General features: G+C 45.3%; 1 protein-coding gene across 1 annotated transcript; it reads left to right on the top strand.

Annotated features, from left to right (window-relative positions):
• The first annotated feature begins 11,542 nt into the window (after positions 1-11,542).
• On the top strand, positions 11,543-22,441 carry SYCE1 (synaptonemal complex central element protein 1). The gene is made up of 13 exons (XM_039465232.2): positions 11,543-11,644; positions 17,228-17,290; positions 17,907-17,966; positions 18,334-18,408; positions 19,073-19,120; positions 19,359-19,413; positions 20,116-20,205; positions 20,451-20,514; positions 21,240-21,306; positions 21,384-21,507; positions 21,579-21,689; positions 21,839-21,926; positions 22,147-22,441. The coding sequence occupies exons 1-13, from the start codon at positions 11,572-11,574 to the stop codon at positions 22,222-22,224; spliced, it is 996 nt and encodes a 331-aa protein (XP_039321166.1). The 5' UTR covers positions 11,543-11,571; the 3' UTR covers positions 22,225-22,441.
• The last annotated feature ends 3,457 nt before the right edge of the window (positions 22,442-25,898 follow it).

Below are 25,898 nucleotides of genomic sequence, written 5' to 3'. Positions count from 1 at the left end.
TATTAGAAATCATGATGAAATATTGAAGGATTGTGGTCACAAATTCTGTTTACATTTTTCCTGTCTTTGAATATTTTTTTCCAGTGGCAGATATTTGCTTCTGTTTTATTGTAGCCAAAAGGGATGCTGGGAAACAAAATAAAGAAGGCATTCATTAGAATAAGTGATCCAGTCACAATCAATTTGCTATTTGAACTTTTTTTTTTTTAAACACAGTAATACTTTTGAAAACATCCAGCCGTAAATTGAAATAGTCTCCAAAATGTGAATTTTTTCCCTTGTTCTAAGGTGACCAGCTTTCCTGGAGAGTGAACCATACCACAAGAAAAAAGATATGATAATTATGTTTAAATGAATGTATTGTTTTAATATAAAATGTGTAAAAGAGACATTTCCTTGAAATTATCTATTAGTTTGCATAATTTACTTTGCAGCATCATGAATGCTCTTACTTTAAAAAGTAGGAACAGTTAGTGTCAATTACTACTTCCTGGTACAAGTAAGCAGACATTTTTTAAAAAAATTATAATTTTTTAATAAAGGTTTTATTTTAAATTAGTTTTAGACTCACACAGAAATTGGGAAGAAAATGCAGATTTTCCATGTAGACCCAACCGAGTTTCTCCTCTTAGTAACATATCAACATGTATCATATGTTATTAACATCTTTTTTTTTTTTTAGATGGAGTCTCATTCACCCAGGCTGGAGTGCAGTGGTGTTACCTCAGCTCTCTGCAACCTCTGCCTCCTGGGTTCAAGCAACTCTTCTGCCTCAGCATCCCAAGTAGCTGGGATTATAGGCAGCTACCATCCCACCCAGCTAATTTTTTATATTTTTAGTAGAGATGGGGTTTCACCATGTAGGCCAGGTTGGTCTAGAACCCCTGACCTCAGGTGATCCTCCCATCTTGGCCTCCCAAAATGCTGGGATTACAGGCATGACCCACCATGCCTGGCCAACATCTTATATCATTTGTTACAGTTAATGACCGGATATTACTATATAGGCTCACATTTTATTTGGTTTCCCTTAGTTCTGCCTTTTTCTGTCCCAGGATCCTATCTGGGATCCCACATGACATTTAGTCCTCATGTCAGACTCTTCTTGGCTGTGACAGTCTCTCAGACTTTCCTTCTGAGGACCTGGAACAGTGTTAGAAGGATTGGTCAGGTATTGTGTAGAATGTCCTCCATTGTGGCTTACTTGGTGTTTTTCTCATAATTAGACTGGGGTTATGGGTTTGGGGGAAGCAGATCAGATATGTAGTATGTCCACAAGAAAGAGTCAAGGTCTGTAAAATATTTGAAGAGAAGTATTCTAAGCCAAATATGAGTGACCATGGCCTGTGACACAGCCCTCAGGAGACCCTGAGAACATGTGTTCAGGGTGGTTGGGGTGCAGCTTGGTTCTATACATTTTAGGGAGATAGGAAACATCAATCAAATGTATTTAAGATATATACTGGTTCGGTCCAGAAAGGTGGGACAACGCAGTGGGTTAGGGTCGGGTGAGGCTTCTAGGTTATAGGTAGATTTAAACATTTGCTTATTGGCAGTTGGTTGAAAGAATTACTATCAATAGAAAGGAGTGTCTGGATTATGATAAGGGGTTATGGACACCAAAGTTTTATGCAGATGAAGCCTCTAGGTAGCAGGCTTCAGAAAGAATAGATTTTAAATATTTCTTAGCAGATTTAAGGTTAGATTGTAAATGTTTCTTATCAGATTTAAGGTCTGATAAGAAACTAAATGCTGATTGGCTTTTCTTGAATTCTAAAAGGGAGGAGGGAATAAGGAGGCATGCCTGAGCACCCCTTTCCCATCAAGGCCTGAACCAGTCTTCCAGGTTAAGTTTGGTGTCCCCTGGTGGAGAGGAGGGAGTCTATACAGACGGTTGGGGGAAGGGCCTTTGAATTTTATTTTTGGTTTGCAGGTACTGTTCTAGTCACTTCATGCCTCAAGATGTGTTATCACCATTAATGTTAGCTTTGATCACCTGGCTGAGGTAGTGTTTCCAAATTTCTCACTGTGAAGTTACTTTTTTCCCGTGTCTACATTTTATATATGCTTTTGGAGGAAGTCACCGTGCAGAGCCCACACTTCAGGAGTCGGGAGCCACCTCCTTGATGGCTGAGTGTCTATATCAGGTATTTGGAATTCTTCTGTATAAGAGATTTCTATTCAGGCCATGTATGTATCAATTTAATCATAAATAGATACCAGTATGGATGCTCAGTTACTTTAATGTTTTGGTTTTTATTCAATTCTGCAGTATTTTGTTGCTTTTTGTTTATACCCTGTGGCCATTGGGAGCTCTTTCCACTGGCTCCTTTGACATAATTTCATGTATTTATTTATTTATTTATAATTTCTTTCTGTTAACTTCAAAAATACCCTGGCTCATATATTTTCTTTCCCAGTCCTGGTTTAAACCAGTTTTTCCAAAGACCCCTGATTTCCTTTGTTAGAGAATGGTATTAAAAACGTACATCTGGCCACTAAATGTGGTTATTGCATCATGACCCTCACAGCTGACAGTGCAAACAAATATATGTGTGTATTCTAACTTATATGTACCCACTTAATTATACAGGTTTCTACATGGAACCATCTGTATATACATATTAAGTTAAATCTGAGTTTCTACATATATATATATATATATATATATATATATATATATATATATATATATTCTGATCCATTATCACAGAGATCATTCCAGGCTTCCCATATTTCTTATCTGTAACTTCTCACTCTAACAGTGAGGAACCTGGCTGTCACTATCTGCCATTTATTTCATCCCTTGTTCCATTGGGAACAGGGAACTCATTCTTGATCCAGATTCCAGGTTGGTAATTAATGAGAAATATATTTGGTCTCTGTCTCCAGTTCATCGTACAGAGCTCCTAAAACGTTTATAATTTCCTGAACAATAGGGGTGCTAGGAACATCTTGTGTTCTAACAGTTGGTCTTTGGCCCTGGTTCCTGATGTGGAGTTCCTAAATTCCCTGGAATCTCCTGAGTGATAGGAATGTCTTCTGTAAGGACCCTCTGTGGGTTCCTGGATGGTTTCAGGATGGGAGATGGTCACCAGAAAAACCAAGCCCCGATAAGAAGCTTGTAACTTTTAGCTTCACATGCAGTTCTTTGAGGGTGTGAAGGGACTGGAGATTGAGTTAATAGTTGTTCATGTCTACATGATGAAGCTTTCACAAAAATTTCTAAAATATGGAATCTGGAAAGTCCCAGATCAACTTTCACAGATTTGATGTCTAGTGAGGGCTCATCTTTCATAGATGGTGCCTTCTAGCCATGTCCTGACATGGCAGGATTGGGGGAAGAAGGCTCCTAGATTATTTTATAAGAGTGCTGGTTTCATTCATGAGGGCAGCACCCTCATGACCCAATCACTCCTCAGTTACCTCTGAATACCATCCCTTTGGGGATTATGTTTCAACATAGGAATTTGGAGGGTATACACACATTGAGACCGTACTAACTAGTAAACATAAGTAAGTGTTTCCCTGAGTTCCATAAGCCATTATAGCAAATTACCAAACATGAGGAGGGGGTGTAGGAGTGCATAGTTTCTAGCCAAGTCATAGAAGTTTGGGTAAACTGGGGATTCACTACTTTTGATTGGCATCTGAAGTTGGGGCCAGTCTGGTGTTACTAAGCCCTTAACCTGTAGGGTCTGTACAAACTTCAGTAATTAATGTCATAATTGAATTATAGGACACCCAGTTGTCCAGAGAGTTGGAAAATTGGTTAGTGTGGGAAACACCACCCACCCCAATTTGCTCTCAGAAGTGAAGTGTTTAGAGTATAGGGGAAAGGCATGGTTATTTTTCTTTTTACAGATATAGTGGTTTCAAAATTAACTATTATCCCTATGGGAAATAACTTTCTGAAATAGAGTCCACTGTTTGTGCATAGTACATTTTGCTTTTAGTCTATGAATTCTACTCATTTCCAAAATGACTTAGGTCAGTACCTTTGGCCCACCATTTGCAACATACATTGGTAATACAATTAGATTCTTAGTTGCACTCTGTATTTTGTCCTTAGATACTTCCATAACCTAAATAATTTAATTTGTGTAGATTGTGATTTGTTCTTTGTGCTTTAAAAATCTTTGGGTTTAAATATATACATAGTGTCGGATATCCACCACTAAAGTACCAGAATACTTCAGATCCCCACCCCAGTCACTCATCTGATTATCATCTCTGTAGTTGTGCCTTTTCCAGAATGTCACGTGAATGGAGGCATATAATGTATAGCATCTTCATGTTGCTACCCTTCACTTAGCAACATACATGCAAGATTCATTCATTTATTTTCATGGGTTGAATGTTCATTCCCTTTTGTTCCATTACATTGTTGTACTTCAAGTTAATTATGCTAGTTTTTGTTAGAAAATAATTTTCAAAGCATCTGTCTAAACATATACATTTTAGGGGCACATTTGTTGGATTATAGGTAAGCATTGTTTATCTTTGGGAAAAACTGCCAAACTACCTCCCAAAGTGGCTGTACAATTGATGCATTCTGCTAACAGTGAATGACAGTACCTATTGTTCTTCAGCCTTCAATTGTTATTGTTGAGCTTTTCTTAGAGTCTTACAGTTCTACTAAGTGTGCAGTGGTATCTCTGCATTATTTTAATTTGCAGTCTTCTAATGAGACATGATGCTGAAAATCCTTTTGTGTAATTATTTGCTATCTGTATATTTTCCTTGTTTTTTTTTTTTTTTTTTTTTTTAAGACAACATTTCGCTCTGTCATTCAGGCTGGAGTGCAATGGCATGATCTCAGCTCACTGCAACCTCCACCTCCTGTATTCAGGCAATTCTTTTGCCCCAGCCTCCCAAGTAGCTGGAGTTTCAGATGCCCACCACCGTGCCTGGCTAACCTCCAGATTTGGAGTTACTTTTCAGGATTGGTTTGGTTTTTCAGGATTCCTTGAAATTCCACATCAACATTAGGATCCGCTTTCCCATTTCTGTCCCAAGGCCTCTGGGATTTTCGTAGGAATAACATTGAATCTGTAGATTGCTTTGTGTAGTTTGGCAAACTTAACAAATATCGTCTTCAAATCCATGAACATGACATGTTTTTACATTTATTCGGGCTTTGTTTAATTTCTTTAAGCAATGTCTTATAATTTCCCCCTTTTAAGTCTTACCCTTTGATTACATTTATTCCTAAGCATGTTATTGCCATTGGTATTATTTAAAGTGAAATTTTTATAATTTTGTTTTCAAATTATTCATTGCTAGTGTATATGTATAAGATGGATTTTTTTGGCCAAGGACAGTGGCTCACACCTGCAATCCCAGAACTTTTAGAGGCTGAGGAAGACAGATAACCTGAGGTCAGGAACTGGAGACTAGCCTGGCCAACATGGTGAAAACCTGTCTCTACTAAAAATACAAATTTAGCTGGGCATGGTGGCATATGGCTGTAATTCCAGCTTTATTGAAAGCCCTTTCTTTAACAGCTGAGAAAATGATGGTATGTTTTCCATTCATTCTAACAATACTGTGTGTTACATGAATGGTATTAGTGTGTGGAACCACCATTGATTCACTGGGATAAAAAATTGTGTTCATGGTGTTTGATCCTTTCAAAATGCTGTGGGTTTTAATATGCTGTTATTTTGTTGAAGATTATAAAGTCTGTATTTCTGAGGTTATAGATCAGTCCTTGAAGTGGCATAGCACTGAGTAGGAGAGATCAGGATGAGACTGTGTACAGACTGCAGTTAGTATTTACAGAGTTAGTGTGTCAGGATATTATAAAATCAAGAGATTCTGCTATTGATACTTGTATATGCTTCACAGAGTTCTCGTTAAGCTCCATCAGGTCATTTATGTTCTTCTCTAAACTGGCTATTCTAGTTAGAAATTCATCTAACCTTTTTTTGAAGATTCTGAGCTTCCTTGCATTGGGTTAGAATATGCTTCTTCAGCTCAAAGGACTTTGCCATTACTCCCCTTCTGAAGCCTACTTCTGTCAGTGTGTCAAATTCATTCTCTGTCCAGTTTTGTTTCCTTGTCAGCAAGTTTGTAGGAGAAGAGACAATCTGGTTTTTGGAATTTTCAGCCTTTATGTGCTGGTTTCTCCCTATCTTCATGGATTTATCTACCTTTCGTCTTTGATGTTGGTGACCTTAGGATGGGGTATGAAAGGATGCCCTTTTTGTTAATGTTGATGTTATTCCTTTCTCTTTGTTAGTTTTCCTTCTAACAGCCAAGCCCCTCTGCTGCAGGTCTGCTTGAGTTTGCTGGAGTATCAGCAAACTGACCCTGTTTGCCTGGGTATCAGCAGCAGAGGCTGCAGAACAGCAAAGATGGCGCCCTGTTCCTTCCTCTGGAAGCTTTGTCCCAGAGGGGCACCCTGCAGATGCCGGCCATAGCTCTTCTGTATGAGGTGTCTGTTGGCCCTTACTGGGAGGTGTCTCTCAGTCAGGCTACATGGGGGTTAGGGACCCACTTGAAGAGGCAGTCTGTCCCTTATTAGAGCTCAAATGCTGTGCTGGGAGATACACTGCTCCCTTCAGAGCTTTCAGACAGGGACGTTTAAGTCTGTGGAAGCTGCACCCACAGCCACCTCTTCCCCCAGGTGCTCTGTCCAGGTAAATGGGGGTTTTTAATCTATCAGTCAATGACTGGGGCTGCTGCCTTTTTTTCAGGGATGCCTGGCCCAGGTAAGGAGGAATCTAGAGAGGTAGTATGGCAGCAGTGGCCTTGCTGAGCGGAGGTGGACTCCACCCAGTTCAAACTTCCCAGGCAGCTTTGTTTAAACTGTGAGGGTAAAACTACCTACTTAAGCCTCAGCAATGGCACATGCCCCTCCCTCAACAAACTTAAGTGTCCCAGGTCAACCTCAGACTGCTCTGCTACTAGTGAGAACTTCAAGCCAGTGGATCATAGCTTGCTGGGCTCTGTAGGACCTGCCAAGCCAGACCACTTGGCTCCCTGGCTTCAGCCCCTTTTCCAGGAGAGTGAAGAGTTCTATCTCGCTGGCATTCCAGGTGCCACTGGGGTATGAAAAAAAAAACTCCTGCCACTAGCTTGGCATCTGCCCAAATGGCCACCTAGTTTTGTGCTTGAGACCCAGGGCCCTGGTGGCATAGACACTGGAGGGAATCTCCTGGTCTGCCAGTTATGAAGACTGTTGGGAAAAGCGCAGTATCTGAGCTGGAATGTGCCACTCTTCCTGGTATAGTCTCTCACAGCTTCTCTTGACTAGGGGAATGAAATCCCTCCAGCCCTTGCACTTCCCAGGTGAGGTGACACTCCACCCTGCCTCAGCTCACCCTCCAAGAGCTGCACCCACTGTCCAAACAGTCCCAATGAGATGAACCAGGTACCTCAGTTGGAAATGCAGAACTCACCCACCTTCTGCATCTATCTCTCTTGGTGCTGCAGACCACAGCTCTTCCTATTTGGCCATATTGCCAGCAAAGCAAGGTGATCTTTTTCTTTCACCTTTCTGGAAGCTTTCCAGATCTTTAGCTCTGATGTTCTCAAATGTCACAATAATGTGCTTTAGTGTAGAATTTTGAAATTCATTTTGAGGGGAACTCAATAGATCTTTTAAATCTGAAAATTCAAAAACTTTATTTCTGGAAAATGTTTTTGATTTTTAAAATGAGATATCATTAAAATACTACATTTTACTCATTTAAAGTGTACAATTTAGGCCTTCTCTCCCTCTTCTCTCCCCATCCTTCTCTCCCTCTCTCTCTTTCCCCTGTCCCCCTCTCTCCCCCGCCCGCCTCTCTCCCCTTCTCCCCCTCTCCCCCCTCCTCCTCCCTCTCTCCCTCCTTTCCTCCCTACCTCCTTCCCTCTCCCTCTCTTCTCTTCCCTCCCCCTCTCTCTCCCTCTCCCCCTTTCTTCGCTCCCCTTCTTTCCCTCTCGCTCTCCCTCTCCCCTTTTCTCAAGAGGCCCTCTCTCTCTCTCTCCATCCTGCCCCCTCCTGCTCTCCTCCTCCCCCTCCTCTCCCCCTCCCCCCTCCCTTTCCCTCTCCCCCGTCCCTCTCCCCCATCCCTCTCCCCCGTCCCTCTCCCCCCATCCCTCTCCCCCGTCCCTCTCCCCCATCCCTCTCCCCCCATCCCTCTCCCCCATCCCTCTCCCCCGTCCCTCTCCCCCATCCCTCTCCCCCATCCCTCTCCCCCGTCCCTCTCCCGCCATCCCTCTCCACCTCTCCCACTGTCTCCTTGCCTTCTTTTCTCTTCCCCTCCCTCCTTCAAAAAAAGAAAGAAAGAAAGAAAATAAAGTGTACAATTTAGCACTTTCTGGAAGTAGCACAGACTTCACCACTATTTAATTCTAAAACGTTTTCAGCACCCTGGAAAGAAGCACTGTATTTCCCATTTTTCCCTCCTCCAGGCTCTGGCCACAATTCCTTTTTGAGGCTGCATAGTATTCCATTGTGTGGATATACTTCATATTATTTATCCGCTCATCAGTTGGTGGACATTTGGGTTGTTTCTACTTTTTGGCTATTATAGGTAACACTGCTATGGAAATCTGTGTAGACATTTTCGTGTGGACATATGTTTTTAATTCTCTTCAGTATGAAGACTTCAGTAGAATTGATGGGTCAAAGAGTAATTCTATGTCATACTTTTTGAGGAACTTCCAGACTGTTTTCCAAAGCAGCTGTACCATTTAAATCCCATTGATTTTTTTTCTGACATTTTTATTTCTTCTGCTTTTATTTTTTTCTCTCAATATGAATCAGGAAAATCAATGCAGCTTCTTCAACAAATAAATTACAAGAAAATGATATACAGAGCATATAGGGGAAATGTATATCTTATATAGGCTTAAAAACACATCATCTAATCACAACATATGAATTTTATTTGGGAATATAGAGGGAACATAATTGGCCACGTGTTTCTGGTTGTTCTGAAGGGTTATAGATATAGAGGGGTTTGTTATATTCATTGTTTATTTACATATATGTTTAAAATTCTCCATGTAAGGGCTTTAAAAATTCCATTGGAAGCCATATGTTTTAAAATGTACTCAAAATTTGTTTTAATCAGCGATGTTAAGCTCTGCAGACACGGAAGTGACTGCCCCATGGAAATACGTTCATACTCATAGACCCCTAGAAATAGGAGGCATAGGGAAGCCTGGGCAGAAGCAGAAGGAGAGAGGGGAAGGCATGGGCAGGAGCCTCTGCTGTGGTCTCTGTGGGAGAGCAAGGCCCAGCAGGGCAGGCAGGCTTAGGCTGGCCAGTGTGAATAACTTCAGCAGGCTCTAGGGCATAGGGGCCATCTCTAGTTGCCTAGTACCTGGACCTGGGTGATTAGGGAAGGGTGGTATTTTCTCCTATAGTATCAGAGCAGGTAAGGTAAGTGGTTTGGAGTATGAGTTCTAGATTGGTAGTTTAATGGGCTGGCCATGGGAAAGGCAATCTTTTCCCAGTAAACCCCAGATGCTAGAACATCAGTAAAACAGAATATAAGAAAATATAATTAATGCATTCTGTATGCACAGATGGAGTCTTCCTTTGCTTCCCCAAAGAAAGAGTGCATGGGAGCCTGGCACTCCTGGACCTGAGGAAACCTGAGAGTGTTGGTATCTGCAGATCTCCAAGAAGAGTTTGCCAATTTCCTGTCTAAGAAAGCAAGCCTGACCCCAGCATTCTGGGAGACAAAGGGAGAAAGAGTCTGCAGTTCTCCCTGCTTAGCAGATGGAATTCCACTAAATACTCTGTTTGCATAAGCAGCATTATCCAGCATCCTGGAACTTAGAAACGTTCTGTTTTGATGTCTGAAGAAAATAAATTGTTTATTTTTCTGATGTCAGGGAGGAGTATTTGATGGCCAGTGTGGAATGAGGGGGTCTTAGGATCACACTTCCCAACATACTTTGAACCAACCATTCTGTGTCTACCTTTTCATCTCGTCTGCTTACCAAGAAACTTGGGAACCCTAACACAAGCCCTTCTAGGAGTCTGTGGTGTGGCTCAGCTGCCTCTGTAGGCATCTCTTGGGGTTAAACATTTTCCACTCTAAGTCAGTGCCATCTAACCCTAACCCTAAATCCTAACCCTAACCCCAACCCCTAACCTTTAACCCTAACCCCAACCCCAATCCCTACCCAAAAACCTCTAACACTAAGACTCTAACCCTAATTCTAACCCTAACCCTAAAACTAACCCAACCTTAACCCTATCCTAACCTTAACCCCCAACCCAAACACATAACCCCTTACCCCAACCCTAATACCAACCCTACCTCTACCCCAACCCTTAATCCCTAACCCCAATGCCTAATCCCTAACCCTTAACCCTAACAATAAACCCTAAACATAACCCTAACCCCTAACCCTAAACCCAATGTTAACCTCAACCGCAATCTGTACTCCAAACCCCTACCCCAAAACGGTAACCCTAACCCTAAAACCCTAATCCTAATGAACCCTGACCTTGACCGTAACCCTAACCACAACCCGTAACCAGAAACCCCAAATACTAAACGTTAACCTTAACCCTACCCCAACCCTAAACCCAACCCCAACCCTAAAGCATAAACCCTTAATCCTGACACTAACCCCTACCCCCAGCACCAACCCTAACACCAAACCCCTAACCCTGAACCCAAAACTTAACCCTAAACCCCATTTCAACCCCATTTCAACCCCTAACCCTAAAACCCTAACCCTAACCACTAACCCTAATCCCTAGCCCTAGAACTAGCCCTAACCCCAATCCCTAAACCTGACCCTAACCACCAACTTCTAACCCCTAACCCTGACACTAGCCCTAACCCCCAACGTTAAACCCTAACCCTAAACCCTGATCCTGACCTTCACCATCACCCTGACCCTCACCCTTACTCTGACCCTCATCCTGATCCTGACCCTCAAATGCTACCCTCTAACCCTAACCCTAAAACACTAAGCCTAGCCACTAACCCTAACGCCTAACCCTAGACCTAGCTGTAACCCTAACCATGACCCCTAACCTTGACCCTGACCCCGACCCTGGCCAGAGCCCAATCCCCTAACTCCTAACCCTAAACCCTAACACTAATCCTAAACCCTAACCCCCAACCCTAACTCTAACCTTAACGTCCTAATCCTAACCCCCAACCCTAACTCCCTAATCTTAACCTGCATAGCCGTGACTTCGTGAGGCTGCTGAAGCCACAGCGCCATGTGGAGTTGTCCGTGAGACACACGCTTCACAGGCAGGGGTGGCTCGGCACATGCGCATTGCTCGATGAGCGGGGCTGCAGAACCAGGGCCAGCCCCTAGGGAGGCCAGCACACCTGCCCGGGGGCACCAGGCACTGGGCCAGTGGCAAGCCTGGACGCACGTGGCCCTTGCTGGCTTCACGCCGGGATAGTTGCCCTTGCGCCCTTACGCATGCGCACTAGCTTCCAGGCAAGCGCGCTGGACCGTTACCTTACCCCTCGAGAGCGCGCAGGACTGCATTGCGCAGGCGCGCTGCCCGGAGTCCCGCCTCCTCTCCCACCCCGCAGGGTTTGCTCCAATCAGGTGGCTCCGACGGCGGCGGTGCTGGCGAGTGGAGAGGAAATGGCCGGAAGGTCCCCGGCGTCAACTGCCGAGCCCGTCGCGGGAGCCGTGGACGGGGCGGAGAAGGCCGGAGGTAGTGGCGGGAGGCAGAGAGCCGTGCGCAGGGGGCTGACCTCACCGAGGCGGGGCAGGGCGGCGGCGGCTTCCTCGGCCCGGTGCCGACGGTGCCGATGGGGGCTGAGCGGGTTTCCTCAGAGCCTGCCGGGGTGAGGGAGCGCTTGCCGTCCCCCGCCTCGTTTGAAAGCGCTGCGCTGTGGTCGCGGTTGCTCCCATGTTGGTTCCTTTCCCTTGGTTTCCGCAGACTTCCCGTACGCCCCTCTGAGGGCACGAGGACCCCTCCCGACGCTCCCGGCCCCGGGGAAGCCCTCGCCCTCCTCTCCCCAGAACCGGCAGGCGTCCGGCTTTCCCGGACGGGGGTCCCCGCGGCCCGGCCTGCCGCAGCGGCGCCGCTCGCCGGGGAGGGGAGGGACGAGGCGCCGGCCGGACGCGTCCCAAGTGCGGGCGCGGCGCGTTCCCGCGGGTCTCCCCTCAGGGCGCCGTGGGCCGCCGGGCGCCGTGCGAGGACTCGGACTCCGAGTGCAGAGAGCCGCACGGGGCGTCCCCGCCGCCGCTCCGCGTGTCCCCGGCCCCGAGCGCGCCTGCGGCCCCGAGTCAGCGCCGCCGCGGCCGCCCCCGGTCCCACCCGTGCGGACGAAGGCTCGGTCCACGGCGGGCGCCCCGAATCCCGAGACAAGCTCAGCTCAGAAAGCGCCCGCAGTGAGCCTGGCACAGCGACGGCCCCGGCGACGGGCGAAGGCACCGGCAGGACGGACGCAGGCGCCTCCCTCTCGTTGAGTGCCCGGCGGCCCGCCGGTAGCGTGGCCTTCCGGGGTCGCGGCTCCACGCTCCTCCCGTGACCCAGTGTATTTAGGTGACATTCAATCGACACTGCCGGTGCCTCATTTCAAACTGCTATAACGGAAGTGCCATTATTTCTCAAAGTTTTCGAAACTAGAAGTTCAAGATCCAGGTGCAGTTCGGCCTCTGCTGAGGGCGTGTTTCCTGGTTACGGACTTCCGTCTTCGCATTGTGTCCTCGTGGGGGCGGATTTGCTGCAGATCGCTCTGGAGTCTCTTTTAGGGGCACTGGTCCCATCGCCGAGGGCCCGACCTTGATGACCTACGCACCTCCTAATGCAGTCACACTAGGGGGTTCGGATTCCAACATACGGATTGTGGATGGTGGCACGAACATTCAGTCTGTAGCAGCCAGCTATGGAAGAAATTTAAAGGACAGGTTTCCAGTTTCAGTCTGTTTTAAAAAGGAAACAGGGTTGTTACCTAGTTATCAGTGACACTAGATACATTTTACTAAAAGGTCTGTTAGTCTTCACCTAACTGGCTGCAGTTATTACAAGAAACGGGAATAAATGGGGAAAGGGAATGTTGGTGTTTCCATTTTTCTTCATGCTTTTTCACACATGCCAATTACTTGAATACTTTAAAACTTAATACAAAAATTTATGAGCAGTAATTTGTATAAGATTTCAGATGGGACCAAAATGAGGGGACTCCATCAACTCAAAAATAGGCATTTCATAAAATTTTATCCTTGATTTTTTTTTATGATTCATATCATACGTTGAGATATGAATCAACATATCCACACTTACACACATACACACACATCTTGGATATTAGCTTTGAATTAAGCTGACTTTTAACCATTTGAGTTTCTTTTAAAAAATATTTTAAAATCTCACCAACATATTTCAGCTAAGACGAATAGCTGCTTTTTTACAAGTACCTTTTGTTTTAAGAGGTGTTTTAACTTCAGGGTTGTGCTCTGTTGCCCAGACTAGAGTGCAGTGGTACAATCATAGCTCACTGCAGCCTTGACCTGGCCTCAAGCAGTTCTCCCACCTCAGCCTCCTGAGTAGTTGGAATCACAGGTGAATGTCACCACACCCAGATAATTTTTAAATTTTATTTATTTGTAGAGATGGGGTCTTGCTATGTTGCTCGGGCTGCTCTTGAACTCCTATGCTCAAGCAGTCCTCCTGCTTCAGCCTCCCAAAAGTGCTGGGATTATGGATGTGAACCACTGAACCTGTCCTTCATGTATGCATGACTTTTAATGGCTGTAACCAATTTCATCCTGTGTGTGTGCTATAACTTATTTAACAAATCCCCTAAGGTATATTTAGGCTTCTTGCAGTTTTTCACTGTTATAAACAATATAGTGATGAAAACCTTGCCCATTATCTGTATCCACACTTACTTAGGACATAGTCTTAGAAAAGAAGATGCACCCAAACATTTGATATTTACTATCAGAGTTTGTAAGGACACACCTTAATTTTGCGTATCTGGTTGACAAAGATGAACACATTTGAAAACACAGGTGATTGGTAAAAATGAAATCCTGGGCATCATGTGTACATCAATGGAGAGTAATCTGGTAATATCAATCAAAACTGTGACAAACTTTGATCAGGCCCCTCTGAGCCTTTTCAACCATGCCTCAGCCTTGACCTGTGATATGGTTTGGATCTGTGTCCTCACCCAGATCTCATGTTGAATTGTAATCCCGAGTGTTGGTGGTGGGGCCTGGTGGGAGGTGGTTGGATCACAGGAGACCAGTTTTATTTAGATAGATAGTCCCTATCTTTTAACTAGATCTCTGAGCTCTGGGAAGAGGCCACACTGAATTCCGGGTCTCTAAAAAGGGAGAATTATGAGGCTAGACCACATGGATGCTTTTAGAGTGCACTTAAAAAACTTTTTTTAAACAAAGATTTCGAAGTGTCTAAAATATATTCTTCCTTAAAAACCCAAAAGTAGCCTTTGTTGCAATAACTATTAAAAAAAAATCAGGTAACACAATACAAACACAAGCAGTTTAAGAGCTGAGATGAACTTGTCTTTTTACACTCTTAGGGCTGGATAAGGAAAACAGTTTTCTCTGCAAAGGGAGTCTGGTGCCTTCTCTGTTTTCTTTAAGGAACCTCAGGTTATTATAAACTATTTTAGGTCCCTCATGCAGCAGAGGATGCAAGAGAAAGGAGAAACAGCAGAAGTAGATGAAGAAAACAGCATTCAGTCAACTGAGCAGAAAAAAAATTTTTTTTACTCATAAAACACAGGGTCCTAGGAGAGAGAAAAAAGAAAAACCGTGAAGGCTTTTTTTTTTTTTTTTTTTTTTTTTTTTTTTTGAGGCGGAGTCTCACTCTGTTGCCAGGCTGGAATGCAGTGGCATAATCTTGGCTCACTACAACCTCTGCCTCCCAGGTTCAAGCAAATCTCCTGCCTCAGCCGGCCAAGTAGCTGAGACTACAGGCGCATGCCACCACACCCAGCTAGTTTTTGTATTTTTAGTAGATAACGGGGTTTCACCATGTTGGCCAGCATGGGCTCGATCTTTTGACTTCGTGATCCACCCGCCTCGGCCTCCCAAAGTGCTGGGATTACAGGCGTGAACCACAGTGCCCGGCCCATGAAGGCCTTTTAAATACACACACCACATACACACACACACACACACACACACACATCTTGGATGTCAGCTTTTAATTAAGCTGACTTTTAACCATTTGAGTTTCTTTTAAAAAATGTTTTAAAATCTCATCACCATATTTCAGCTAGGACGGATAGCTGCTGTTTTACAAGTAGCAAGTATCAAACCAGAAAGATACTGATTTAGGAACCAAACCCATGCTGTCACGGAAAAAGAAGAGAAGCTTAGCTATGGAACTGCATTGTGGGGTGACAATCCTTGCTCTTTCAGTTTGGCCTGGCTAGCAAAAAGGTGGCCTTGTTGTGCTTGTTTTGTAAATAAAGCCCCTTAAGTAGTCAAGATTAAAAATCTTCCCCTCACTTTTTTCCTTTTACTGGCCATTTTCCCCCCACACCACCCCCTTTTTTGATGGGAATTTAACCACTTTAGAGGCCTTGTTCCACATAATTTGGAACTTTCCTTTGGATTTGATCAAGTGAGATAGAATTGGTCAAACCCAATGGGAAAAAGACCAAAACAACAGCAAAAATAGAAACAAACACCCAAAAAACCCAGTTAGGCAAAACAAACATGGTCTCACAACTTGTATGATTACTGAGCACTCTAATGGAAAGGAAAAATTAAGACCAGCTGGTTGTTAATCTTATCTTTAGCCAAGACAAACCCCAATTTAATTACTTACCTAAGGATGGGTCTTAGGCTGAAGACTGCTGTCTATCATCTTAGAAGCAGGGAAAAAACCCTCAAACTTGTCTTCCCTGTTGTGAGCAAGTTCCAACTACAAGAAAGAAGAAAGAAAGAAAGGAAAGAAAAAGAAAGGAGGAGAGAGAGAGAGAAGAAAGAAGGAAGGAAGGAGAAAGAAGAAAGAAAAAGGAAGGAAAAGAAAAAAAAAGGCAAGAGGGAGGGAGGGAGGAAGGAGAAAAGAAAAGAGTTGTACAGAAAAATATACTTTGGATCTCAAACAAATTTTGGAAGATGAGAGATTCCCTGGACAGGGTGCTTCCAGACCTCAGCACATTGTTATATTAGTTTGAGACATAAAGATAGCTCAAACTGCTACCAAGCACTGATAGGGTATTTGTCAAAGGTCGGGGCACTACTACTCAGCATCCCTTTGTGGTTGCCAAAATGTGAAAACCAAAAATCTGAGACAGGTCTCAGTCAATTTAGGAAGTTTATTTTGCCTAAGTGAGGGACGCATGCCTGTGACACAGCCTCAGAGGTCCTGATGACGTGCCTGGGGTGGCAGGGTGGTCAGAGCACAGGCTGGTTTTGCAGTTTTTCGGGAGACATGAGACGTGAATCAACATATGTAAGATGAACATTGGTTCGATCTGGAAAGATGAGACAACTTGAAGCAGTGGGGGGAGGATCTTCAAGGTCATAAGTATATAAAAGACAAATGGCTGCATTCTTTCGAGTTTCTGATTAGCCTTCCAAAGGAGACAGTTAGATATCCATTTATCTCAGTGAGCAGAGGGATGACTTTGAATTCATTTATTTTCAGATTTATTTTATAAAAAGATTGCTTTTCCTTTCACAATATTAATGCCATAAATAGTAATTTATTCGACCCACTAATTTATTAGAGTGGTAAAAATAGGTTCCAATAATGATTATAAAAAATTAATATGAAATACTATTTTATGGGGAGATTTCTGATTTGGTATTGGTTGTATATAGGAAAGCTATTTGTATTTATATATGCTTTAACCTAACATCTTAATGCATTTTGTTACTAATCCTTACGGTTTTGTGGAAAACTCTCTAAGAACTTCCTAGATTATGCCATCTGCCAGTTACAGTGATTTTTGACTCCTTGTTCCAGTTTTTTATGCCCTCGTTTTTTTTTACTTGGTTTATTACATCAGGAGCTTTGACCTTACTTTGAATAGCCTCAGCAGTGAGAGTACACCCCTGCCCCCACCCAGAGTTTTACAAAGAGGATACCTGAAATACTTTTACCCTAATAGGGAACAGTTGACCGTGGAGGAGCCCAATTCATCTAGCGTACCATCCACCTCAGGACAAGGAGCAGGGGTACCACTCTGGCTGGATACCTGCCCTTGGCCCACCTCAGTCCCAGTCCAGGGCTGTCAGATCCTTCCTCTGGCCTCTCTCCCTGCTGGAATCTGAAATGTTTTTGGTTTTGTCTCCACAGGGCAGGACATATCCTCACAGAAAATTGAAGACTTGATGGAAATGGTGAAAAAGCTGCAGAAAGGTCATGTGTCTCATCCGTGTGAGGCTCAGCCTGAAGTTTGGGGCCAGGCTGATGTGGGGTCTGACTTGGGAAATAATCCTCTTCACCTTTTCGTTTTTTAAAAAATTAATTACTTAAACTAAAAATAGGGCTCCATGATTCAAAATTAAAGAAGTAAAGGGGTATAGAAGGCAAAATGTTTTCCAAAAACCTTGTCCCAGACTTCTTGCCACTCCCTCTTTGCTCACTAGGCTCCTGCCAGCCATGTTCCCACCTCAGGGTGGGTCTTTGCACTGACTACCTCCCACCCCCACCCAAAGAGCTTCAGGGCCTGCCCCCTGCCACTTGATTTGGGGTCGTCATGACACCTTCTCATGTCTGAGGAGCACTTCCCACCTCTTTGCTCTTTATCCTGCTTGCCCTACTTTATTTCTCTTGAACAGAGTTACCACAGCTCCATTCGGTATCTCATTGTGTCTATTCCCAGTCTCACCCACCCAGAACATGAGCCCTGTGAGGGCCCCACACAGCACCTGCTTGCAATAGGTACTCTGTTGCATGAAAGCAGCAGAGACACAAGGCTGGCAACCACCTCACCTCTACCTGCTCTGTCAACTCAACCGCCTTTCTCCTGCAGTGGGAAGCCTAGAGCCCCAAGTTGAGGTCCTGATTAACCGGATTAATGAGGTCCAGCAAGGTGAGTTCAGGGGCCTTGGCTGCCAGCTAGGACCAGCTACATGGTTTGTGGGGCTCAGTGCCAAATGAGAGTGCACGGTCCCTTGTCCAAAGTTACTGGTTATTCGCAGCAGCGACAGCAGAGCCTTAAATTAAGTACAGGACATTTCTGCATGCAGCTGCCATAGTCATATTGCCATGATCCTGGCCCTGCTCTCAACAGAGCCTGGCAAGAAGAGCCTGGACCCTGGAAGCCTTGTTTCCTACTCTATAAAATTTAGGCAACTATAGGTTTACCTGAAGGCAAATGAGAAATGTCACTGTTGGCAAGAGAATAGTGCAGCTGGAGGCTGCCCTCACACACAATGTCTTTCTGATCTTTGATGAAGCAAAAAAGAAGGCCAATGAAGACCTAGGAGAGGCCCAGACCATCTGCGAGGCCCTGCAGAAGGAACTGGACTCACGTAAGGGAGCCAGGGGTCACCCAGAGGTCCCCACAGTGTCTCAAGCCTCCCCTAACCCTGTATTCCAGATGATCAGCATCCTTGCCATGGCCAAGGGTCCTGTACCCTCTCCTGCCTCATGTCCTGCCGATCTCCCCCTCTCCTCTCTGCTTGTGGGAGTGTTAAGGAAGCACCCTCCAACCTCACTCCCACCTCAGGGCTTTTGCCAGGTGCTGCCTGTGCTTCCATGGATAATACAGGTTCCTCTTTTCCTCATGTCATCAGCTCTGAGTTAGAATGTCCCCAGACAAGATGATTGGCATTCCCTGGCCACCCCATCTAGAGATGGCGCCCTGCCTCCATCTGTTCACGTGCCCCTCCCTATTCGATATGTTTCTTCACAGCCCTTAATCTCACTTCATGGGTGTTTGTGTATTTTCTGCCCTCCCCACGTAAAAGCATGGGCATCCTGCAGGGCCTGCACAGCCACCCTCTATCACTGTGAAGGCCCTTTGGTGCTTACAGGGAATGTGGGCACCAGAGGATAGGGAGGGGCTCACCTCGGGGGGTTCACATTTGGGTTGGGGGCAAGGCTGTGCCCAACTTCCCATATGACTGTGAGCAAGCTCCATCCCTGAGGGTGCAGTGGGTAGTCCTGATGCCCAAATGCATCACTGTTTTCCAGTGCACAGAGAGAAAGTACGCCTGAAGGAGATCTTGAACAAAAAGCAAGGTATATGCAGCTCCCCTCTCTCCAGGCTTGTGCCTTTGCCACCCCACAGAAGCCCACTCTCCCTATGGCAGCTGAAGCCTTTCAAAGCTTGCCTGTCTCCTGTAGCTTCCACCAGACTTGCAGTAAATGTTAAAGCTCAATTAGGTGTCCACAGATCTGATGTGATCTGGCCCTGTTCCCCCTACCACAACCCAGTACCCTGACAGGTTCTCATAGGGCCCTGTTGCTCTCCCTGTAGAGACCCTGAAGATCCTCCGGCTGCACTGCCAGGAGAAGGAAAGTGAGGCACAGAGGTAAGAGCTTCCAGCTGAGCCTAACTCTGCCCCACCTCTTTATTCTGGTGGAGCAGAAAGAGGCAGGAAGATGAGTGTCAGACCACAGCTCTCATTCTGCCTCTAAACAATGCAGTGTCCAAAGAGTGTCTTTCCCCTTGGGCTCCGACAGCAGGCAGTAGTGTTAAGGGTAACTGTCTCGATGGCATAGACACTCATTTGCCAAATTACCAATTAAATTTCTTCAGCTCGTTTTTGTTCTTTGCCTTTTACTCTTTGTCGTACTCCTTGGCTGTCTGTTCACTCATCTGTTCATTTAGGCATTGAACCAACCATTTGTCCATTGTCTCTCCATCCATTATCTTTTATCTACCCAATTATTTGTCCATCCATTTCCCCACTTCCTGAATGCTTATTTAGCTTGTTTTCTTACCAGAGGCCCCAGGCCCTGGCACACTGAGTTTTCAGCTCTTTGGGGAAACCAGATGATATGATGTGTGTGCATTTGCTCACTTGACCATGTCTGCACTAATCTCTCTTAACATGACAACAGTACTTACAGGGGGCAAATGCTCACATTACCCCCTACCCATCACATGTTACAGAGAAGAACCTTAAGGTAGGAGGGAAAAAATAGCCTCAATAGAGGGAGGCAGAAGCCCCAGCCCAGCACCCTCTCAGGGCTTAAGAGAACATGGCTGAGGGCTGCCTTGCCTCTCCCAGGAAGCATGCCATGTTGCAGGAGTGCAAGGAGAGAATTTCTGCTCTGAACGTAAAGATCGAAGAAAAGAAGGAAAAACAGAGACAGCTGAGGTAAACCTTAGCACCTGAGGCAGGGGGTTTGGATGGCTGGTAGTTGGGGTATAATATCAAAGATGGGGGTTAGAAGAGCTGGCTACACTGAGCCTTGGAGGGTTAAGGTGGTGAAGATGCTCCCAGTGGAGCAAGACCATGGGCAAAGCACCCCGATATCTGTGCCAGAAGACTCACAGACATGAACAGGCTGTGAAGGTGATGATCTCAGCCCATATCCCTTCATGCCTGTGGTTGGCCCCCAGGTTGGCTTTCGAGGAGCAGCTGGAAGATCTGATGGGCCAACACAAGGACCTCTGGGACTTCCACGTGAGTCCCTCAAAGCCACTCCTCCCACTTCCACATCTTCCGTAGCAGCGCCAGGCCCAAAGGGCCGCTTCCTCTCACCTGCCACATCCAGTCCCTGAATAAGCCCTGGTGATGCTAAGATCAACATTGCCCAGAGCCAGTCCCTTGTCACCACCCTCGTGGCCCTGCTACCCCTCCTGGGTCCACTCAGTGGCCAGGGGGATCTCTGATCAAACCAAGGTCAAGTCTTCCGTCAATGTCCGTGGATATGTCTGGGACCATCACGGGCACAAGGGAGACAGTGAGGATAAGCAGCCAGTGTTTGCCCCCCAGGAGGATCCCAGGCACTGAACAAGAAAATAGACAGTGAGTGTTAGAAGGGAAGGGCTCAGTGAGGAGGCCCCACGAGGACGGAGGGGAGTAGGAAGGAGCTGCAGAGCCTAACTGGTACCTGACCCTCCAGAAAACAGCCAAGACTCGCAGTGTTTGCTGGTTTCTCTGTTGTAAATAACAATCCATGAGCCTCCCCACTGCAGCACTGCAGGGATGTAGGGTGACAGAAGGGCACAGGGAGGGAATGGCCAGTGCCATGGGCCTGAGGCTGGCTGTGGCTAGTATACACAGAGGGGCAGAGTTGCTGGAAGTGAGCCACGGTGAGCAAGTACAAAACAAGATCCAGATAGCCTTCTTCGAGGCATGGGAGAAAGCCAAGAGGTGTGGACAGACCTCTTTTCTGCCCGCCTCAGAGGCCAGAGCGGCTAGCAAGAGAGATCTGCACCCTGGACAGCAGCAAGGAGGAGCTGCTCGAGGAAGGTGAGGCCAGGGAAGGTGGATGGCCCTCATCTGACCTCACATACCCTCGTGTGCTCACTTGCCCCTTCGTGCTGCAGAGAAGCTGGTCAAGGTGAAGCTGGAAGATGTGAAGCAACAGCTGTGCTCCCTGTGTGGTGCTGAGGGCCCCTCCACCCTTGATGACGGCCTCTTTCTCCGCAGCCAGGAGGCAGCAGCCACAGTGTAAGATGTGGAGGTGAAGGCGGGGGAGGAGGGAGTGGCCAGTGCTAACCACCCCCTCCTGGGCCCCCCAGGCAGCTGTTTCAGGAAGAGCACAGGAAGGCTGAGGAGCTCCTAGCAGCTGCTGCCCAGCACCACCAGCAGCTGCAGCAGAAGTGCCAGCAACTGCAGCAGAAGCGGCAGAGGTGTGCGTGGAAGCCCTGTCCCCTCAACCCCCACCAGGAAAGTGACCAGTGTTGTATCTCCTCTCTCAACCTTCTGTCTCTCTGACTCTTGAAAACCTCTTGGCGCCCTTTCCCTTTCTTCCTTCCCCATCCTACCTCTTCCTGTCTAGGCTGAAGGAGGAGCTGGAAAAGCATGGGACACAGGTCCCTGCCCAAGCCCAGAGCACACAAGAGGAAGAGGCTGGCCCAGGAGATGTGGTAAGCCCCAGAACTGGGTGTCAGGGAACAGAGACGGCTACTGAAGGGATGGGGGAAGGGCAGGAGGACAAGGGAGGGTGTCGTGGGACTCCTCAGAGGATGGTTTGTGGGGAGAGGCTTTCCCATAGGCTGTCCACCCAAGGTGGTGATGGGGTAGGAGGCGACCGTGTGGCCATGGGGGTGACTGTAGATTCCCATCCTGAACACTAACCTCCTGCAGGCCAGTTCCAAGCCCCTAAAAGCCCATGAGGAGAAAGACCTGGAGCTGCACACCGAGCAGGGCTTGCTATCCTCATAGGCCAGGAGGATACTCTCCACCCCTGACCTTGGCCCAAGGCGCTAATAAAGGAGCTATTTTGATACAGCCTGTCTCAGCTGAGTCTACTGTTGAGGAGTAGGAGTCAGGCTTAAGACCTCCAGGCTCCTGTGACTGATTGAAGCCTATGCTTAACTCAGCCTCTTGGTCTGGGCCAGAGACACACCACAGGTTTTCAATAAATGCTTCCTTAACCTCCTGGTCTCCGGATTGCTCATCTCTGGGTCCCCAGGCAGAGGGGCGCACACCTGAGATGCTCCCACAGTGTGCCCAGGAGGTCTGGAACCCACTTCCATGCACACATACACACACCTTGTGGTTATTTCTTCAATTCCTTCATTACAGGTCTGGACTACAGACTCCCAGAAATCAAAAAAAAAAAAAAAAAAAAAAGAAAAAAAGAAAAATGAGAACCAGTGAGCTGGGATTCAAAATCAGTCAGTTCCATATGGTAGTCCCCACCAGTTAGTTGTGTAGTTTGTGCTCTCAGAAACACAAAATGTATAACTAAGGCACTTTTGGACGGGAACATGATAGAAGTCCTCAGCGTGCAGGGAGTCAGTCAACTACGATGTAAATCATGTGCCTCTGATGCATGTTTCAAATTCACTGAAAAGCATTGACCCAATTAAGGCCAATGATGGGAGTCAGTCTGCATCTCCTGAATCAGAATACATTGAATTAATGATAGAGAGATCTCTTTTCTTGATAGGCTCCCAGACCGGGTAGACCAGTGACATGGCAGAGTTGAGAGGCTCACTGGAGAGCACCATTTCCATGGAAAAATGGAACGTGGCAAAGTACAGAAATTCTTCAGTCAGTTCAGGAGAGAGGAGTTCTCTAAGATGCCATTAATCATACCTGTTTTTAAACAAACTGGCTTATATATACACTATCCAACATGACTTTTAAATCAAGTGGAAGTTAGAAAGTATGTTGAACTGAACGGCAATGAAGACACCACATTTTAAACTGCAATTGAGTAAGCCCATGATTAGAAGGAACTTTTTAGCTTTTGTTGGTTCACTACAATTTTTTTTAAAAATCAACCAGTTACTCAGTTAAGAATAAAAGGTCTTTGACACAGTTCAACACCTATTCATGTGAAAAAAAAAACTCATAAGAAAGTAAATAGGCAATTCCCTTAGATTTATTTGTTAGATGTTTAAAGAATTTCATGTTGGGAATAATTCAAGGATGTCTGCAATATTCAAATACTATTTATCACACTGAAAGTTCACTATAATACAGTGAAAGAGTTAAGACATGGATTTATGGCTATATGCTTTATGAATCTAAAATAATCTACAGATAAATTTCAGAACATCTAAATGAGTGTAAAAGTTTGCTAAATATAGGTCAATTTTTTATTGCATTTTAGGTTTGGGGGTACATGTGAAGAACATGCAAGATTGTTGCACAGGTACACACATGGCGGTGTGATGTGCTGCCTTCCTCCCCATCACCTAGATCTGGCATTTCTCCCCATGCTATCTCTCCCCAACTCCCCACCCACCACTGTCCCTCCCCTGTTTCCCCCCGACAGACCCCAATGTGTGATGCTCCCCTCCCTGTGTCCATCACTCATAGGTGGTTGTTGAACAATATAGGTCAGGCGTCCCCAAACTACGGCCCCGTAGGCCGCATGCGGCCCCCTGAGGCCATTTATCCGGCCCCCCCACTGCACTTCAGGAAGGGGCACCTCTTTCATTGGTGGTCAGTGAGAGGAGCACAGTATGTGGCGGCCCTCCAACGGTCTGAGGGACAGTGAACTGGCCCCCTGTGTAAAAAGTTTGGGGACGCCTGATATAGGTCAATATTTTTAAATCACCTTTATGTCTCAGTGCTACAGCAAAGGACCCACAAAATACATCACTTAAGAATCTACAGTTGTGGGGCAGGTGCAGTGGCTCATGCCTGTAATCCAAGCACTTTGGAGGCCAAGGTGGGTGGATCACCTGAGGTCGGGAGTTCAAGACCAGCCTGACCAACAGGGTGAAACCCCATCTTAAAAAAAGAAAAGAAAAAAGAAAAAGAATCTACAGTTGGTTGATAGAAAAGGATACAATGAACCAGTAACAAAGTAATGATATGCATCAGATAAGGATAACCATCTCAGCCACAGGCTGCCTCACAGTGAAGGATCGGGAGAGGCTGGTATGAGCTGTATTTTTCGTCTTGCAAGGTTGTGTCAGGATGTACTTCCTCAGATGAGAAACCAGCTGTGTGCATAGAACACCTCAGAATGGGGGAGCTGTTCTGGTTCTCTACACTCTATTTGGAGCCGTAGTGAGGAGTATAGTGTAAGCTGAGCTGCTTATATACCCTGCTGATCATGTAGACATATTCTGACTGTTAACCAGCTCCCAACAGAAGATCACCTATGTTTTCACCAACAGCAGCTGGGAACCTGTTTAATCGTCAGTTTTACTACTACCAATAACAATGGTGATGAGAAGGTACCAGCCACCCTGAAACTCAGCTTGGATTCACTGAGCAGCAACCAAAGTCATTTGCTGCATTACAATGGAATATTTTGGTTAAATAAAATTGTAAGTGCCATTAAAATATAAGCCACAGATAAGGTAAAGAGATTATAATTATATATACATATGACAATATAGGCTTAGCATCCACAATTTATAATAATCTCCTGCAAATTCACAATGATAAAGAACTCAATACTAAATACAAACCAAGATTTGAAGAGGTAACTCACATAACACAAACTCCAAGACCAATAAACACATGGAGACGTGTTCAACGGCACTACCCATGCGGGAAATGCAAGTAAAATACTGGCATAATGCTCCTATTGGAAAATGGCCCAAAGCTTCAAGGTTTGTCAATGAAAAATAAGCATGGGAGAAGCAGCCTTGAGCCCTCCTGATCAGCATGGACATAAAGGGTCTCTACCTATATTTGTAATAATTTGTTTCCTCAGAAAATCTGATATAAAAGCTAGATGGTAGGTACACAGGTGTTTGTTGTGTTTATCTTATACTTGTCTTCATATATAAAATAATTTACAATAAAAACGTTTAAAACATTACAGAAAAAAAGCTAATGTCATGGGCAATCATTGCTGCTAAAATAAAGAAATTAAGTAGCATGTGTAGAATGATTTCATTTTTGAAACGATGACAATTATGTCATCTGCAAACCTAAATATCAGAGGGCAGGCACTGGATGGGACTGGCCTGTGAGTGGTGGGGTTTTGGACACTTTTCATTTTTTTCTGTTTCTTTTTGTAGTTTTTATTTCCTTCTTTTTTCTTATTTCGAATTTTTAAAGTTCAACTTGTGTTGCACTTTTTAAATTCTTACTTTTTTTTCCGAATAAAATTGCATTCATTGTAACTCTACAGTGCACCAACCCTTTATTCCATCCTTGGAGTTTAGGGGAAAATGTGATCCTGGCCTCAGGAAGTTTAGTGTACAAAAAAAAAAAAAACACAGGAAACAATTCTCATACGAAGGAAGCAGTTAAATTCTTCACATTTAGGTTTGGGGAAGATATCCCAAATACAGCAAAGCAACATATTTGTGTAGCTGTATACTTCAAAGAACAGAATGGGGTCAGTTAGGAAACCAATTTGAGATTAGAAAGATTCCACTGAGATTATTGTAACAGGGTTTAATTAATTGAATTTTGTG

Source organism: Saimiri boliviensis, chromosome 12, assembly GCF_048565385.1.
Source record: "Saimiri boliviensis isolate mSaiBol1 chromosome 12, mSaiBol1.pri, whole genome shotgun sequence".
Classification (NCBI taxonomy): Eukaryota; Metazoa; Chordata; class Mammalia; order Primates; family Cebidae; genus Saimiri; species Saimiri boliviensis.
This window is presented reverse-complemented; position numbering and strand designations above follow the sequence as displayed.

Coding starts and splice junctions, on each gene's coding strand:
- SYCE1 (XM_039465232.2), top strand. CDS start 11,572: ATGGCCGGAAGGTCCCCGGCGTCAACTGCCGAGCCCGTCGCGGGAGCC. Junction 18,409..19,072: donor GCAGAAGGAACTGGACTCAC/GTAAGGGAGCCA, acceptor ACTGTTTTCCAG/TGCACAGAGAGAAAGTACGC. Junction 19,414..20,115: donor AAGGAAAGTGAGGCACAGAG/GTAAGAGCTTCC, acceptor TGCCTCTCCCAG/GAAGCATGCCATGTTGCAGG.